Source organism: Lepidochelys kempii, chromosome 6, assembly GCF_965140265.1.
Source record: "Lepidochelys kempii isolate rLepKem1 chromosome 6, rLepKem1.hap2, whole genome shotgun sequence".
Lineage (NCBI taxonomy): Eukaryota > Metazoa > Chordata > Testudines > Cheloniidae > Lepidochelys > Lepidochelys kempii.
The window spans coordinates 90,877,759-90,895,890 of NC_133261.1; the positions used below are offsets into that span (position 1 = coordinate 90,877,759).

The 18,132-nt window shown below is 52.1% G+C and overlaps 1 protein-coding gene across 2 annotated transcripts in view; it reads right to left on the reverse strand.

Annotated features, from left to right (window-relative positions):
- Positions 1–18,132, reverse strand: part of LTBP2 (latent transforming growth factor beta binding protein 2) — a 126,224-nt gene that overhangs the window by 62,001 nt on the left and 46,091 nt on the right. For both annotated transcript variants that reach the window (XM_073349171.1, XM_073349170.1), the window contains exons 4-8: positions 12,853–13,031; positions 11,146–11,316; positions 9,484–9,684; positions 7,906–8,171; positions 5,886–5,988 (exon numbers count right to left, since the gene is read on the reverse strand). In XM_073349171.1, the coding sequence (XP_073205272.1) occupies positions 5,886–5,988; positions 7,906–8,171; positions 9,484–9,684; positions 11,146–11,316; positions 12,853–13,031 (920 nt within the window). The remainder of the gene's footprint in view (positions 1–5,885; positions 5,989–7,905; positions 8,172–9,483; positions 9,685–11,145; positions 11,317–12,852; positions 13,032–18,132) is intronic.

Consider the following 18,132-nt stretch of genomic DNA (forward strand, 5'->3'; position numbering starts at 1 on the left):
CATCTCATCCACTCACACAGCTTTAATTACCCTCCGTACACCAGTGACTCACAGATCTACCTCACCCCTCCTGACATATCTCCTGACCCCCACCCAATCCCATGTTTCAGCCTGTCTCCAACTTCTCTTTCTGGATGTCTTACCACCAACTTAACGTGGGCAAAAGCCGCTCCCTGAGCACTCTGCCACACCTCAGCCCTCCTCTTCCAAATCCCTTCTCAAACACACCTCTTCCAGGAGGCATAGAAATCCATGTCCCCCCAACAGAGTGGACAAACCAGGCAACTGAAAATCACACATGCAAATGAAAGCTGTGGGGCTGATACCCTGCCTGGAGTAAAATACACCCCACCTGGGCACATCCCAGCCCCAGCCTCCACTGGACACAGATGTGGCATATGAAATGCCCCTACCACTGCTGATGCTAGGTGAATGAAGAACGGGCAGGACGGGCATGGCGGGTGAGTTCAGAGAGCTGTCGGCCTTGGTTCCATCCGATTCTCTGATGTTTCCCACACACTAATGTGTACCTAATATAAAAGCTGCAAGTCAGCAGAGACGTCCGGCTGTCTCCAGACTCAACTAATAATCCAGTGTCTCAGGCAGCAAGTCAATCCAAACAAGTTCTTCATTTGTCTAGCTCTCGCCTGGCTGCCCTGCCGTACATTTGTAAGTGTTTACGCTGAGCTAATTTCTGCCATTTCCGTCTCTGGTTGCTGGAATGCTTGAAATTCCAAGAGCTGTCGAGACTGGGTTCTGGTGCACAGCTCCCCAGGACAGGAGGGCACAGAGGGGAGCTTTCTTGGAAATCCCCAGTGCCAGAGGAAAGCGGTATGTGAGCAGGATGCACCGTTGCTGCGCAAGTGGTTGACCGGGTCAATGAGCTACAGCCCAACAACATGAACAATGTGCAGGGCCCAGGTCTGAGTCTGAAAGAAACAGCTGGGCTCTGAACATGGGATGTGGGGTCTCTGCTGGTGGGCACAATGCAGAGTGATACACCCCAAGCATCAGGTAGAAGGCCTCTTTATACCAGCACCTTGGGTGGAGAAAGGAGCATCCATAGATGCTGAGAGCCCTGAGGAGAGGAGGCATGGAGCAAAGCTGGGGGTGAAGAGAGGTTATAGCACTTGGTGCCTCCAGGAGAGAGATGAGAATGTGGAAGAGGAACCTGTGCCCCTGTCCCATTTCTGTCTGACCTCTGGCATCAGATGCTGAGAGCACGTTCCAGGGAAAAGCACATCAGCAATTCAGTGGCACTGCCCTCATTCAGAGCAGTGCAACCTTCCCGCTGCACCAGCCCCAGCACATGGCAGCTGTCTGGTTGTTCTCACACCGTGTGGTCTCCACCACGTAGGGCCGTTTAAGGAGCAGCAAAGCAAAGATGGATTCAACACAGATAGAGACTTGCACAGAATTAGAGAGAAAAATGGAAGCTCTGGGCCTCTCCAGCTAACCTGAATTTCTGCCAATGTATACAAGGGCCTGTTGGCCTTCAAGGGGAGACCGTAGCCCAAAGCCAGGGACTGAGGCCGGGATTTCCTGGTGGCATGGGAAGGAAGAACATGGGGGATACATTCTTTGCTGTCGACTTTCACGTCCACATGGAATTAATCTGATGAAAGCCAGACAGGCATCCATCTGTCTGAGCTCAATCAACAGACAAACAGCCATCTGAACCAATGTCACGCTCCCCTGAGCCCAGCTGCTACAGGGACATAGTGTGGCAAGCCGTGGAATCGGGAGCCACTGGGAGTTAATGGTTATTTCTAACAAGCTAGTGCCCTCCCCAGCTATCTGCTAAGAGCACAGATGGAGATTTTGTGTTTGCAGGGGTGAAGCCTGCTTCCTATGGGATGTCTGTCTGGTCCCTGCTGCCACTGATGGCCACGATTTCCCATGCAGGGATCAGGGGCACTCTGTGCCCCCCTGAGTGAAAAACTCAACACACATTAGTAACCTGGGATTCTCTCACTGACATTCACCTGCCATGCACAGTAGAAGAGCGGCACCCAATCCAGCCGTGAGGGTCCCTTGAAAGTCTATGGAATTTGTGTCCCCCTAGCCCATGCAGTTCTCTGAGATCCAGGGGTGTAAATTGGGGGGGGGTGGGGGGAGCTGCTGGGCCTCACGCTTGTAGAATTCATTGGTATGGGATACCCAGCGCCTGGCAAGGGGCAGGGAGGTGGGAAGTTCTTACAGCCTTCGGTAGCCCAATGAAGATGCCACTTGCAGCCCTGCTCTCAATAAAGGGAGCAGAGAGAAAGGGGAAATGGAGGATGTGCACAGAGAACATGGGGATGGGAAGGGTGTGAAGACAGCAATTATGGAGTGTGGCAGGGTCAGGCCAGATAGCTACAGAAGAGTAATAGAAGGCAGATATATTAGCCCCAGGTTAAGTAGGTCCCTTTCCCCTGGGTAAGGTAACAGGGAAGGTTCCAGAACAATCAGGAACTTTCTGGAAACAATTAAGGCAGACAGGCTGATTAGAACAGCAGCCAATCAAGAAGCTTCTAGAATCAATTAAGTCAGGCAGGCTAATCAGGGCACCTGCATTTAAAAAGGAGCTCACTTCAGTTTGTGGTGCGCGTGTGAGGAGCTGGGAGCAAGAGTTGCAAGAAGCTGAGAGTGAGAAGGTGTACTACTGGAAGACTGAGAAGTACAAGCATTATCAGACATCAGGAGGAAGGTCCTGTTGTGAGAATAAAGAAGGTGTTGGGAGGAGGCCATGGGGAAGTAGCCCAGGGAGTTGTAGCTGTCATGCAGCTGTTACAGGAGCCACTGTAGACAGCTGCAGTCCACAGGGCCCCGGGCCCAGGTTCCCTCCATCTCCCCAACTCCCTACTTGATACCGGGGGCGTTGACCTGGACTGTGGGTTCCACCAGAAAGGAAGGTCTCTGGCCTGTTCCCCGATCCACTAGGTGGATCAGCAGAGACTGTGGGGATTGTTCTTCTTCCTTTTCCCCATGTTTGCCAGTGATGAGGCTAACTGAGTGAATGGCAGATTTGAGCCATAAAAGTGGCCAAACTGAGGGCTGCCATGAACCTCTGAGGCGAGCAAATCCGCCAATAAGTGCAGGACCCACCAAGGCAGAGGAGGAACTTTGTCACAGAAGATAAAGGTCAGAGGATTACTAGAAACCAAATACGGGGGCTGGGGAGGGGAGAAAGTGTGTGCGTAGAATGCCTTTATGGTGTATTTCCCTGTTTGTACTGAACCCATCAACCATGCGATCCCTCACATAGTCACATGCTCATGCTCATCCCTTGGAGCAGACCGGGGCCAGCAGAGAGAAACAGGCAGCAAGAAGCGGGGCCACAGCAGAGTCCCAAAGGGCAAGAGGGTCACAGCAACTCAGAGCACCTCATTTTAACATTGGTGCCAAGATGCTGAGGCCCTAGTCCACATTTCAGGGAACACGGCTCCAGCTAGCATGGCCCATGACTGAGGAGAAACCAGTCCAGCATCTCAGACAAATGTCATCCCAGCAACAGGCAGCAAAGGGAAGACAGAAAGATCTAAATGACTATGTAAATGCACGCAAGCAGGAGGTGGGTCTGACTCAAGGCACTACCTGAAGGTGCCAATAATCCTGTTCCATGTAACTGTTCCCCTTTACTCCTGTCGTCCAGCTCTCAGGGGTCTATTTCTGCTAGTCCCCATGGTGAGGGAAGGAGGGAGGGGAGGTGTAGGTGCTCTGATACTACAGTGCCAAGCATGGACAGACAGACAAGGTGAAGAGATGGGAGGCAGGCGAGAGCCCCATGTCTGGCTGAGGCAAGCAGGCGTGAGCTCAGCAGCACCGTGCCCACTGCACTCCGCAGAGCAGCGGGCATAGGACAGAATTCCCTGCACTCAAAGGACTATCCCACAGCCAGCTCCCCTTTCCCACCAAATACCAGAGAACATCCTTTTCTCCCAGCTCCCCACACTAGGTACCCCAGGGCTGTTCTAGTCTGGCTTCAGCCCTGCCAATAAGCCCACCCCCTCTCAGCACACCCTCTCTGACCTCAGTTCCACGACACTCAGGACTGCTCACACCACACTGGCCTGGCCATCTCCACCACCAGGCTTCCATTCCTTTCTCTGTCTGTAGGGCTGATGGTGCCTGGGGGCTGCCTGCTGCAGATCACTGTGATGCGGGGAATGAAGTCTGCCTGCCCAGAAGCAGGGGGGATCTCTTATGGGGGCTCTGAACAGAGGCTGATCTAATCCTAATAAGGAATCCCAGGGCACAGGCTCCCTGCTCTCGTAAAGCCACGGTGGGAGAGCTGCAGCCTGACGCACAACATGCTAAGAGCAGGGACTTAGCACCTGTGACTCCAATGCTGGCATCGCACTTCACTGAGCCTGGAGAGAGGGTGTCCCTGCCATCCAGCGAGGCTCATGCAGGGCATAGGTGGAGAGGGCTGTAGAGACTCCAGCAGCCCCGGACGATCTCCCCTGGCAAGCTCTCTAGCTGGTTAACCACGGCTGGGATGGAAGGAGCCTGGGAGGCAGGGGCAGAACCGGCTGGCTGCACACAGGTTTGAGTGGTTACTGGCAGCGGCTATTTGGTCACATGAGACTCCCCTTTCCAATGCAATAATCCTCTCCCCAGACTGCACACCGGCTTATGCACTCACCCTACTATGGGACTGAAACCTGACCTCCACTCAGGGAGTGCCAGGACCATCTTAGTGGCCCTGTACCTGCCAAGGGGGATGACACCGGGCCCTGTCCTGCTGGTGGGTGGGGAGCACTGGGCCCCATCATGCCAAAAGGGGAGAGGCAAGCCCCAGGCCCTGTCCCACTAAGGATGTGGGAGAGGGGCAAGCACCAGACCCCATCCACCATCCCACAAGCAGCATGGGGGCACAACACTAAGCCCATCTTGCCAAGCTGCGAAGACTACCTGCTGGTAACTCCATGTTCTCACAGAGAGGGGGCTGAAGAGCTCAGCACTCTCTCCAAGGCTAGAGACTATTTCACCCTTACTGGCATCACTCCTCCCATCCTGGAGCACATCCCACCCCACTGGCCTTCCCGGGGGCTCAGCTTCCTGCCCCATCTCAGGCTGGAGCCCACAGATGTGTCTGCCCACAAGGAGGGAAGCAGGGCAGCAGTCCTGAACAGTGCAGGAGTCACCTAGTCCATGGGAAACTCCCTCTCCTTCCCCAGGATGGGGGGTCCTTCCCAGAAACCCTAGCACCCCAAGGAATGAGCCCCATAGTGAGGGCCCAAGGTCCTAGCCAAGTGGCTGAGGATTCCCCTATAGCTGTGCTGGGTCAGTCTGCTCAGCTCTTGGGAGCAGAAAAACCTGAGCTGGATTCTTGTGTCCCTGGAATGGACTCCAAGCACACTCCTGCCAATTGTTTGATGTAGTGTTATTTCCAGAGCCCCTGCCAAGCCCGCGCTGGACCTAGAGCAGGCCCGTAACTCTATCAGCTGAGTCTGCAGCCTCCTCGGCTAATCTAGGGCTGCACCTCCTAAAACCTCGGCCGTTGTTTTCCTGTTTCGCCCTCCTAATGTATCTGGCACGCAGCAAGCCACTGGCTGCATTGAACTTTTACAGAGGCGGTTTGTGGGGAAAGTGTTGGGCTCCAAGCCAGCGCTCAAACCAAACCGCTCCTCCCAGCGCATGGGCTGAGGCTGGAGAGGACAAGCATCAACCAAGACACCACGTTAGATGCACCCTCCTTCCCAGAGGCCTTCAGCAAAGGACACCTACATTCCAAGAGGCCTGAAATGAGAGAGGCCTTGTGCTTACTCAGCTGATTGGAGCAGCCCTCTGTTCTCTCTGGATCCCCCTACCTTCTTTAGCGTATGTGGAGAAAGATCAGCTCTGGGGACTGAGAAGCCATGGACTGTCCCCATTAAAGTTTCCCTTGCAGCAGCACTTACCTGGTCTCGGGGGGCATGGGATGCACCGGTTCACCCCCCAGAAGAGCCCTACACTGCCACAGCAATCCTCAAACTTGGCCAGGCCCGCCAGTGGGTTAGCACACTGAAAGGGAGGAGGAGAGGAGGCATCAGGATTCTCAGAGTGGGACTATGCCATGCACCATTCCCAGCCCCTCCACCCTTCCAGGGCAAGGGTGTCCAAGGGAGGGCAGTGTGGGAGGCAGTGTAGTATGAAGGGGGCAAGGAGGAGGAATAAAGCCCTGGCTCACTGCAGAGGAGGGGAGCAGAGCCAGCACAGGGGATGACTGCCTTGTGCTAGACACTAACACAGCCGTCACAGCAAAGCTCCCTGCAGGGACAGAGCGGGGCCAGGGACACAGTTTAAGACAGTAAACAGTCTAACAGACAGAAAAACACGAGCCTCCCTGGGACTGCCCCCTTGGAGGAGCTGGGGGTGCTAGACAGACCAGAGCATGACCCAGAGATGATCACCCAGCAAAGCCCGGGATAAGGCCAGTGAGCCACCCGGGGATTACCCATCGAGATGGGTGCACAGCTCCAGCCCACATGGGGAGCTTGTGGTAAAATGCTTTTGTTTGCTTAATGATTCTCTTTCCCCCTCTGGATTACAGGCTTCCCCACTAGAGCTGAGATGTCGCGGCCCACAGGCCAAATCTGGCCCCCATCCATCTGACACATGGCCACATGCCCAGTGCTCACATTCCAATCACCTTTGCTTCAGACCCAGACAGAAGAGACAAATGCTTCCTGCCTGGGCTCCTTGCCGTCACCCAGGCTGCTCAGCCACAGCTCCAGTTAAACAAGGCACGTTCCCAGCAAGCGTGGCCCCTCTTCCCACTGCAGAGCTCCCCTCCGCAGATTTATGGGTCGCAGGAGAGCACCATCGTATCTCTTACGGGGCCTCCTTTAACTTGGCCCCTCGGAGGGAGAGTCCCCTGGGACTGAGGTTGGGTTTAGAGAGCTCTCCATCTTCACATAGCTGAATGGGGCTTTTCCAGCCCTGTATTCACATGTCAAATGTTTGGGGCCTGATCTCATTTATTTTTGCTTTAGGAAATTGCTGAGAATTAAATCCAGCTAAAAATGTCTTGGATGGAAAAGAGCAAATGATGGGAAAGGTCCCAGGAATAGATTGAGAGCAAGGGCTGTATTCATGGTGTTGGGGGAGAAGGAAGAGTCCTGGTCCATCAGACTATAGGTCTCGCTCAGAGCTCAGCCCTGGGAATTCACAGGTGTTAGACTGGGGGCCAGAAATCTCCAACAGGGAAAGGTAAAATAATAAAATCCAGGCAGTGCAGGAGAAGGGCTAGGCAACTCGCCAGGAGCATTTGCTTCCCTAGATCTGACCAAGATGCACAGGAAGGTAACTGGTTTCAGAGTAGCAGCCGTGTTAGTCTGTATTCGCAAAAAGAAAAGGAGTACTTGTGGCACCTTAGAAACTAACCAGTTTATGTGAGCATAAGCTTTCGTGAGCTGAGCTGTAGCTCACGAAAGCTTATGCTCAAATAAACTGGTTAGTCTCTAAGGTGCCACTAGTACTCCTTTTCTTTTTAGGAAGGTAACTGTCCATAAAAATCAGACTTTCACTTACTGTGTGAGGTTGAGGGGAACTTTCCTACATTTCCTACCCAGGAATCAGAGTCTTGCTGTAAATGTTTCTATAAATAGGGCACCTATTCAAAGGAGACTGTATGTGAGAGGTGTCAGGGTTGAGCAACACAGGCACAGGGCGTGACGGGGTCCAGGCGGCGACCCCAGGTCCCACTGGCATGCCCTCTTTCTCCGTCTTTGGGTCACATGCATCCACTACATCACTGCAGCTGCACCCACAGCACACGGATGCAGCACCTGCACCTCTCAAAGGCACTGCACTCTGCACGCACAGCCTGCATGCCAGCACGCCGCATATGCACTCCGCCACATGGACTGCACTCATGTTCACACACCCTCACGGCTCCACACACCCCCTCCCCCAAAGCAGGACAGGTGCAGCCCTTACCTGTCCATGCAGTGTCTCCCGGAAACACCTCCCCATAAGCTCCGGGGGCCGCTGCTGCTGGCCGCTCTCTCTGGTGATGCTGTTGCTGTTCCCATTGCTGTAGCTGTACTGTAGCCCAGTAGGTAGCTGAGACATGAGTACAGCCTCCACACTGTTCTCCTCCGATTGGCCCGAGTCGCCCCTCACCCTGGCCACCTGGTGGATCTGCACAATGGCCTCTGGTGGGTGGTTGATGTGGACGTTCACCAGGGAAGGGTTTAAGGAAGCTGGAAGATGAGTTTAGACCAACACTGACAATTCAGCTACGCTTGCCCAGGTGACCTACTTGGCACTGGGAGCAGCTCCTCGTTTGCCAGTGTGTCACTGTGGAGGGGACACTGACTGCTGGGGCCACTCTGGGACGACCGCATGGGGAAATCCAGAGAAAACCTGTGTCATGAAGGAAAACGTCTGCCTAGTCTCCCAGCTGGGCAAACCCCGAAGAGCCTTCCTGCGCAACCTGAGACAAGCTCGTCAAGAACCCACAGGACGGTGCTTTAGTGCAACACTCTGGGTTAATGCCACGCTACGGTGGGGGTGGGGGTTAAATGCACGAGCCAGGAGAGTCCAGTGTTCCCGTGGCAGCCTTCATGCAGACCACACTTAGAGGCACATGCCCAGCTCCCACTGGTTTCAGCCTTGTGGCTGCGTCCATGGCACTGTGATCACCTGAACTCTGATACTCCCTGACAGCCGTGCATTGAAATTCCTACCCTGAGCATTGCCTCAACAGAGCAGTGGCGTTTAATTCCTGTGGGTGCTTCTCACAGCGTGGAAAAGGCACAACACTCAGGTCCTGCTGCCTCTGGGTGGCTGAGGCCTTGTACACGCGGGACTTGCTCATCTGCACGCTCTCTCACACGGCCTTGACACCATGTGCTCGCAACAAGCTCCCACATGCACATTCGAGCGCTTGCACCCCTTCCTGGGCCCTCCCAAAGAGCCCACGTTCTAATAACTGACTGGTCCAGAGAGAAGAGGGTGAAGCCACTGGAATACCAAGATACCTGGACCTGCTCAGAAGTGTGTTCTCACTCGTGGGCGAGAGAGAGACCTGAAGGGTTTGGCAGCAAGGTGGGGAGGTCATGGGCTTCCTGGGAGAAAACTGACACCAGGCTTGAGGGAAGGGCAGGCACAATATTTTAATCTAATAACAATCACTCCATCCCATACTTCACGTGTGGAATGTGGGGTGAGTGCGAGGGAGGGGGCTGTCCAAAGTGCACAGAGTGTGTCAGGGTTAAGGGATCCACTGTCACTGGGACCAACCCCTTACCTCCTTCCTCCACTGACTCCAGAGCTAGCCCCACTGCTTCCCCCGCTATTATCTCCCAGACCAGAGACCTTCCTCCCCTTCCCCATGAATTCCACACACCCCTGTCCAGAAATGTTCTAGTCTCCAGGGCACAAGCAGCCTGGCACTAGCTTTGCAAGCCCATGCTCTGGAGGGTAGTTGGGCCCAGATACTCAGTCAGGGCTGCTCTCTAAACCACACGTGCAGGCAGCCCGAAAGGGTCGGTGGCCCAGGCCTGCACTCACCAAGCTGGTTGGACAGAGGCAGTGTGTACATGGACTGCTTCATGGAGCCACTGGCCAGGGTCTTCAGGACTCTCCCCACTTGTTTTTTTTCCAGCTTTGGAACTGGCAGGTGGCAAAACTTCCCTGTGGAGTTAGATGGGCACCAGCACTCATCCCTGCCTACGCAGCGCCCTCCGTTCAGGCAGGGGATCTGGCAGAAATCTGTAAGGCAAAGAGAGACCGGCTTAACAGAGGAGCCTAGCTACTCCCTCTGGCCAGTGAGTGGCCCAGCATCAGCCCTGGGATCCCAGATGAGTGGCCTGGCCTGGCAGCAGCCTTGCAATAACCAAGCAGCAGGTCCAGCACAGCAGCAGGCCCCTCGTTTCTTGAAAGCAGCCTGGTGGCAGCCTGGGGTTCACCCTAACCAGAGCAAGAGGAGAAACCACAGACCCTCCCTTACCTCAGAATGGAGCAAGTCTCTTTCAGTCAGAGGCTGAGGAAGATCTGCTCTCCCTTGGGCTTTGTCATTGTGGCTGGTGACCGAGAGAGAGAGGGAGACAGAGACAGACAGACACACACACACCCTTCTGCAAAGCCCCACAGAGCCAGGGTGATACTGCTGGCACCAGCAGGATCTCTTAGAGGTGGTTGGGGGTTAATGTAACAGCACACAATGGAGTCAGAGAGGAGTTAGCATGATTCCTGCCCTCAGCATCAGAGTTTCCAAGAAACCTGGTTTGGCGGGGGTTACTATTCATAAGCCAAGGGGCAGGGGAGCTCAATGGGCAACTCTCTCTCCTGGCTCGATGAGACATTCCTGCCTCAGGTCCCCTGGTGGCCCGTTAGACTTGGGGTGAAGCTGTGTGCCTGGCAGATGGGCACCCACCATTCTCCAAGAACACCACTTAGAAATCACTTACAAGTCAGGAGATTTTGGGACTACTCAGTCAGCCTTTGGGAAGAGACACCCAGCTGTGTTGGGGCATTGGGGTAGTTTACACAAACCGCCTGCTTGGCTCAGTCCCCACCTCTGCAAGGGCTTCTCTCAAACTCCCCTGGTTTTGGACTGTTGTGCTTCTGAAACAGCTCATCTCACTGCCATGGGATTGCCGAGGCTAGCAAATGAAAAGCCCTATCCCACCACCCAGGGGGCCGGAGCCTGAGTGGATCCCTGGTGTGAGGGGCAGACGGTCTGCCCAACTCACTAGATGGCACAGAAAATTCCCAGGCAATCCCAGCATCCAGGAAACAAGAGGAAAGATTTCAGCAGCCCTTTTCACTGAAACAACTCACAACCTGAAGCCAGCTCTCCTGGCTACCACATGAGTGAAAGGAGAGGGTGGGATGAAATTAGGTGATGAAAAGCAGCCCCAAGACTGGATGCCAATGAAAGCAGCAAGCTGGCCCTGACTGGGAGCGAGACTGTGAGGCCTGTCTGCGGCTCTGACTGAAACCCGTTCTCCCCCCACCCAGAATGGGAGGAGTAGGGTGGAGATGAGGTTCCCCCTCCCAGGGGAGGAAGTGTGTGTGGGGGGGTGAGGTCGGCCCCCAGAGAAGCTGAAATAGCTCCTGATTGGGAGAGTGAGACATTCTTCTGAGATCAGGGAGAAGCCATGGCCTGAGTCTGTTGAGACACGAGGAGGAGTCCAGGCAGGGAGGAGGCTGGAGCCCTGGGATACTCACAGATGCGGAAGCCAGACTTAGGGTCATGGTTCTGGCCCCCCTGGCTGTACAGGGTGGTGGTGTCCCCTTTCTCACAGCTGTTGTAGCAGCGGCCGCTCCGGCACGTCTGTTTGCAGATCGTGGGGGTGAAGACAATCTTTATCTTTCGGATTTTCTCTGTCAGGTTGGCCCCTGTGAAGGAAAAAGCCAGGGCAGAATGGAAGCAGCACAGCCAAGCCCCACGAGCAACTGCCCCCTAACTGCAGGACTTGCACATGGCAGGCCAGGCACCAGGGCAGCTGTGGCTGTGCACTGCTGCACATGCTCTCTGATTGGACCATTGCTCTGCTAGAACCGTGGGGAGAGGGAGTCATTCTCTGCCCAGGGGTCTACCTTTTCTGTGATTCTGGCCATTGCTTCTTGGCCTTTTTCAGATTTAGCTAATGTCACTTTAGAAGCAGTATAAGCTAAACAGGGAAAAGGCCACTCATAATGGAATAAGAGTGCCCCCACAGGGGGTCATACCAGTGCAGATATAATTATACCAGTAAATTTCCCCATGTAGACAAGCCCTAACTGTGGCATTTCCTGACTTCCAGACGTTTCACTGTGCGCCCTTCTCGTTTCCTTAACAGCATTTTCTGTGAAGAACGTCCTAGGTGTTTGTTTTTAAAGATAGAACAAAATAGTTAAACTATTCAAACCAGAAAAAGGAGCAGGCTCTCTCTCCAAGCCTGCTGGGCTCTGCTGGCTGGCAACAAATGGGCAATAGGGCACGGCCAGCCCACAATCTGGAGCTATTCGGCTAGACGCCACCTGAACACTCTGTACCCCACATCTCAGGAGGCCCACAGGAGAGAGCCCCCATTTAGGAGCTGCAGAGGGCACTTTGAACCCTCCCTAGGTGTGTCAGGGTGGGGTTCTCTCCCGGCAATCTCATACAAGCTGTCTCTAGCAGCCTTGCTCCTCTGCACCTTACTAGGCCTATGGGGGCCAGCCAAAAGAAATAACCACCTGTAGGTTACACAAATCAGACATCCACAGCCAAATCAGGGGGCAGAGAATTGCTGCATCCCTGCTCTCTGATTATACTGAGAGAGAATTGACTCAGCCAATGTCCTGAGTGTGAAATTCCCATCCCAAGTTACTATCTCTGGGAGCATTTATCATGTCCCCCAAGCCTTCTCTCTTCCCTACCATCTGCATTTTGCTCCCTCAGTCCATCCCTGTGCAATGGGGCTTCTCCAATCCCTGCAGCATTCGTACTTTATTTCTCAAGCTTTCTCTCTCTCTTTAGAGCTGCAACACCATCCCAGGGCGCTGCTGGCTCCAGAGCAGTGTGAGTAGCACTATGCCTTCTCTCGGTTCACACACATGCATGCACCCGTTATTGGTTTTTGTGCTCCTAGGAGCATAGGTTCCATTTACTGATATCCTGTCACCCAAGCCATCTCCTGCACTTGCTGTTCGCCGCAGACTCCTCCTCCACCCCTAGGTTTCTCTCCATGCTGCTTACTTCCCTCTCCTTGGGGTTGGACTTTCCACTCACTCACTAGAGCTGAATCCCAGTGTACTGCCTGCAGCCCCTCCACTCTATGAGGTGCTAGGCAGATGATCTGGGCCTCCTGTGTATTTGCTACCCCTCTGATTATCATTCTGGTGTCATCAGCAAATGCAGCCCCTCCCAAGGAGGCCCTTGAGAGATACTGGCAGCCCAGTAGGTCTTACCCCAGAGAGACAGCATATGCTCTTGATAGGCTGCGTGTTGTCCAGAGCTGCTCTGTTCATGCCCATTCCCATTGGGTAGAGCGTTGGATGTTAGCTGAGTATTACCAGTTGGGTAGCGCCGGACAGTGCGTGAAGACCCAGTGTGCTGGGAGACGGGGGAGCCGATTCTTCCTTGAGTTCTATGGAAAAGAATATTTACTACAGATGACCATGCCGTGCTCCTGCAGCTGCGCCCTGTGTGTTCTATACGAACCCGCACTGCTATGCTCGAAACCCCAGCCTCCTGTCTGCCAGTCAGGGTGAGCAGCGCTCGCTCTTCACCCCCTCCAGACCACTGCCCACCCTGCCATTTCACCGCAATGCTAGCGACCTCCTGGCGCCTCTCCTGATGCATCTCCCACAGGACTTCCTGGCTCAGATCTCTGCATGTTGTAGCAGCCTGTCACCCTCCAGAATAATACAGTTAATACAGAATACAGAATAATACAGAATATATAATATATATAATATATAATATATAATACAGAATAATAGAGTCCGGTTCTGTCACTAAACAAATGTTTGGATGCTAATTGGCAGGCTGCACTCATCTTCCCTGGGAAACATCTCAGTATAAAGGCATCGAACCCAGGGGGCACAATGGTTTCTTTCCACACTTCACATGCAGCCACGTCTTACGCTCTGAAGAAAGCATGCAGCTGCTGTGAGTACCAGGGGGCTACAGAGTCCCTGCAGGCCCTGGGCAGGGTAGCATAGCCCCAGGAGATGAGCAAACTGCAGCGGCACGAGGAAGGCTGCAGCATGGATTGTAGTAGGGCTGAGGTTGCAGACTGAACTGAGCCTGATGGGCTGCAACAGTCACAGAAACCCCCTGCCTGGCCACACAAGCACCTGGGCAGTCACACAAAGCCTGTTGCCCACATGGCCATGCTCAGAGGTAACCCCCTTCCCCTTCTGGTGCACTCAGCTTGAATGCCATGAACACAGGGGACACCTGAAGTAGAGATGATGCTGGAACCATTCCCCATGCCCCAACACCGTACAGCCAGGTGATGAACCTGCTGAGAGTAATCAAGAAAGCCAGTCTGGGAAACGTGCAAGGAGAGGCAACAGCTGCTCCCAGCCTCTTATTCACTGTCCTCTCCGCCTGCAGTGCCAGCCCTATGCAGGTCCTTCTGTCTGCCTGCCTGCCTGTCTGTCCAACGCCCAGCAGAGAAATGGAAGACCATACCACAGCAACCAGATGGGCACCAAACATGAGACCCAGTTCTTCTCATCCCACGTGCTCCAGACAAACAGTTCTCTGGACCTAAGACCTGTGTGCCAGAGCATCTGTGCAGAGGCACACACAGAGCAGCACTAACTGCTCACTCACAGTAGCAGAGCAAATAAGAAGCAGCCCTGCAACAGTCCTACTGAGGCAGGGAACAGATTCAGTGCTATGGGATAATATGGGGTGTACTAGAGTTTAATCCAGCAGCCCAGAAGCTAGTTATCTTTGAGTCAGTCACACTTGCACATGCCAGCTCCTGCAAACAGACAAAAATGGCACATTGTTACAACTGATGTTCTCGCTTGTGCCTGTTTTAAATTAATTGCTCTGGAGACAGCTATGCAGAAGAGCAGCCTAAAATCTGCTAGGAAGAAGGGAGCTGCCTCTGGAGCTGGTCAGTCTGCTGCTTAGGCCAGCCTGATCTCTCTTATGTCTTGTAAAAAGGGAAGCATTCCAATAAGGAACCCAAGTTGGGGCTAATACACAAACACCTGCATCCACTGGATGATTGGTACAGAGTCAGGTGAGGTGGCATCTTGGAGCATCTGCAGCCTGATCCTTGGAGGGGGTTTGCAGTCATACATACCATTTGTGCAGCCTTGCTGAGTTCATAGAATACCAGGGTTGCAAGGGACCTCAGGAGGTCATCTAGTCTAACCCCCTGCTCAAAGCAGGACCAATCCCCAATTTTTGCCCCAGATCCCAAATGGCCCCCTTAAGGACTGAACTCACAACCCTGGGTTTAGCAGGCTAATGCTCAAACCACTGAGCTATCCCTCCCCCTGTTAGCCCAGTACAAGCCACTCACCCTCTGATAAATCATTCATGAAATAAAGTAATTCTCTCCTAGCATAAGGAAAGCCCTGAGCCTCTAGGAACCAGCTCCATCACTACAGTGGGGGATGCCTATATCAGATGGGACCATGCTGATGGAGGAAAATCCTGTAGCTCCTCTTATCTACCCTTTTCACTCCAGACACAAGTGTCTCTATGTAAGTTCCTCTCACTATGGGAGCTTCCTTGGGGAATGAGTCCTCAACCCTACCTGAGTCCTGGGCACTGACAAGATCAGAGACTTGGCCTGGAGAGGAGCTGGGCCAAGGAAATAAACAAAACACACAGCCCATAAAAGTCATGAATGAGGGAAACTTTACAGGGACCAAACTCCCACTGGTGCATTTACAGCTTTGGGGGTTCATGGGTTTGGGCATTTTGCAGAAGCCAAGCAGGGAGAGTACAAATCTGCTCCCAACTTCCAAGGCCATGCTCCTTACTGCCCATCGCAGAGGCATTCTGGTCCCCAGCACAGAGCTTCTTGCATCCAGCAGCTCTTGGGTTAACATCTCCCACTGCTCCTATCACAAACCTTTGCTGTCATGCTGGCTCCCCTCTGCTGACCAACAACACCAACCCACCAGGAGCACGCTGCCTTTGTCAGCATATGACTTGATTACAGCATAGAAGTACCTTCATGGGGAGAAGACTCCAGGTATCAAAGTGTACTTACATTTATTGGAGAAAGGCATAACAAGAACCAATGGCTGGAAGCTGAAGCCAGACAAAGTTAGAAATAATAAGGCACAAAATTTTAAATAGTGAGCAAACTGTTGTAAAGAAACTACCAAGGAAGTGGCAGATCCTCCATATTCTGTGATTTCAGATCAAGACTGAATGCCTTTCTGGAAGATATGTTTTAGTCAAACATAATTTATTTGGCTCAATATAGGAATAACTTGGTGAAATTTGATGGCCTGTGATGTACATGAGGTCAGACTAGATGATCTAATGGTCCATTCTGGACTTAAACTCTATGAATCTATGAAGAAACAGATTTATTATAAAGCCAGAAGTCTGCAGGCCCAGATGGCATTCACCCAAGAGGGTTTGGGGTTTTTTTGCAGGAACTGGAGAATGAAGTGACTGAGTTGCTAATGAAAATATGCATTCTTTCATTAAAATCAGCTTCTATACTGGGAGGGCTGAAGCATAGCAAATGCTGTACAGATGCTCCCCAACTTACGCAATCGTTCCCTTCTGGAACGCCTTGCGTAACTCGAATTTTGTGTAAGTCGGGAACATATTACACAAAAAAAAAAACCAACAACAAAAAAACTCCTATTTCTAGCTTATGGATTTTTTTCCGTAAGTGCGGATTTGCATAAGTCGGGTCTTGCATAACCCGGGGAGCGTCTGTACTGATCTTTAAAAAAAAACCACTAGGCGATCCAAGGAATTACAAACCGGTGAGCTTTACGTCAGTACTTTGTAAACTGGCTGAGTTGGTAATTAAAAATAGATTTGTAAATTGCAGAGGTGGACATGATAGGGAAAAACGGCAGGGCCTCTGTAAAGAAAAAGCATGCCTCTCTAAGCTGCTAGAATCCTGTGAGCATGTCAGCAAAAGAGTGGCTAATGGAGAGCTGGTTAACACAGTTTATCTGGACTTTCAAAAAGACTTTGACAAAGTTCCTCACAAGAGGCCATTAAACTGAGTAATCACAAAGTGAGAGGTTAAGTTCTGTCACAGACCAGAAACTGGCTAAGTGACAGAAAACAGAGTCAGAATAATTGGTCAATTTTCAGCATGGCAAAGGCTTAACAGTGGAGTGCCCCGAGGTTCTATGCTGGGACTGTTGTTTAAATGTATTTATCATTGATCTGGGAAAGGAAATGAACAAAGAGGCAGCAGCACTTGTAGTTAACTCAGAATTACTTAGGTTACGCAGAACTACAGAGGATGGTGAGAAACTCCTCAGAGACCTCACAAAGGTAGGTGAATGGGCAGCACCAGGGCAGATGGGATTCAGTGTTGAGTAATGCAAATTAATGCAGGTCTGAAGTAGTCATTTTAATTACTCACACACATTGCGGGGTTCTGAGTTAACTGTAACCACTCAGGAAGGAGACCAGGGCATCACTATAGCCAAGTCAATGAAAACCTCTGCTCAAAGTGTAGCTGTGGTCAAAAAGGCACTGGGGTGCTTCAGGTCACTACATGTGTAATGGAACCAGCTCCCTCTGGGCTGCTAAAGGCCAGCAGCAAGACAGTGGGCCCTTTGTTCAAGAAGAATGTTAGTGTCAGGTGGCCTCTAGGAGGCTCTCGTGAGACCTTAACACAAGAAACCAACTCTTGATGCTAATGATCTTGCCTGCTATTGTCAGGTATCTAATCTCTAAAGAAAGATTCTTGAGGATTCTTGTGGCAATATCTGCAATCTTCAGATTCCCCTAAGATGGTCTGTCTGTGCTTAGACCTGGGTAAGGGACAGAAATGGCACTAGTACTGTTGGTTGATGATCTCCTCCTGGCTATGGATGAAGGCAGCATGTCTGTGCTTATGCTATGAAGCCTGTGGCTGTGGTTGACAATGAGGTGGTGTTACCAAGGCTGTGGTCCTTAGCAAGAATAGATGGACTTGGTTTGAAGTTGGACCCAGAGCATGATTAGCATTTCAGAAGGACCCAGAGCATGATTAGGAGCAAATGTTCTCTTGTTTCTGTGCAAGAGGCCACTAGGAGGGTTCAGAAGGAGACATGGGTGACAGCATTCACAATGTGAGGAAATACCTAGCTGGGCGTCTCCATTTCAGCTCAATCCCTTGGGGGAAACAGATGACCAAATCCTTGTCTACTCTAGGTTCCCCTCCCCTTGTGTTAGTAATTTTGGGAACCTCAGTGTTTTAAAAGCACAACATTGTTGACACTGTGGTAAAATGCCAACAGCCCTGAGAGTCTTGTCTACACTACAGCTGCAAACTTTGCTACCACTGGTGGAACTCACCAGAAGTGTGAATAGTGGGAAATGTTAGGAAAAAGACTAGAAAGAGACAAGGCCATTGCATCTTTCAGGGCAGACAAAACCTCTAATGAATTTCTAAGGTAAAAATAAAAAAAAATATTTTAACAACACATTTTAGGCCTTTTTCATGAAGCAGCACAAAGGCCCACATCCAGTTTTTATTTCCCTTTAAGTAGTTTAATGTGATTTTTTAAGGATTGTGAGTTTTC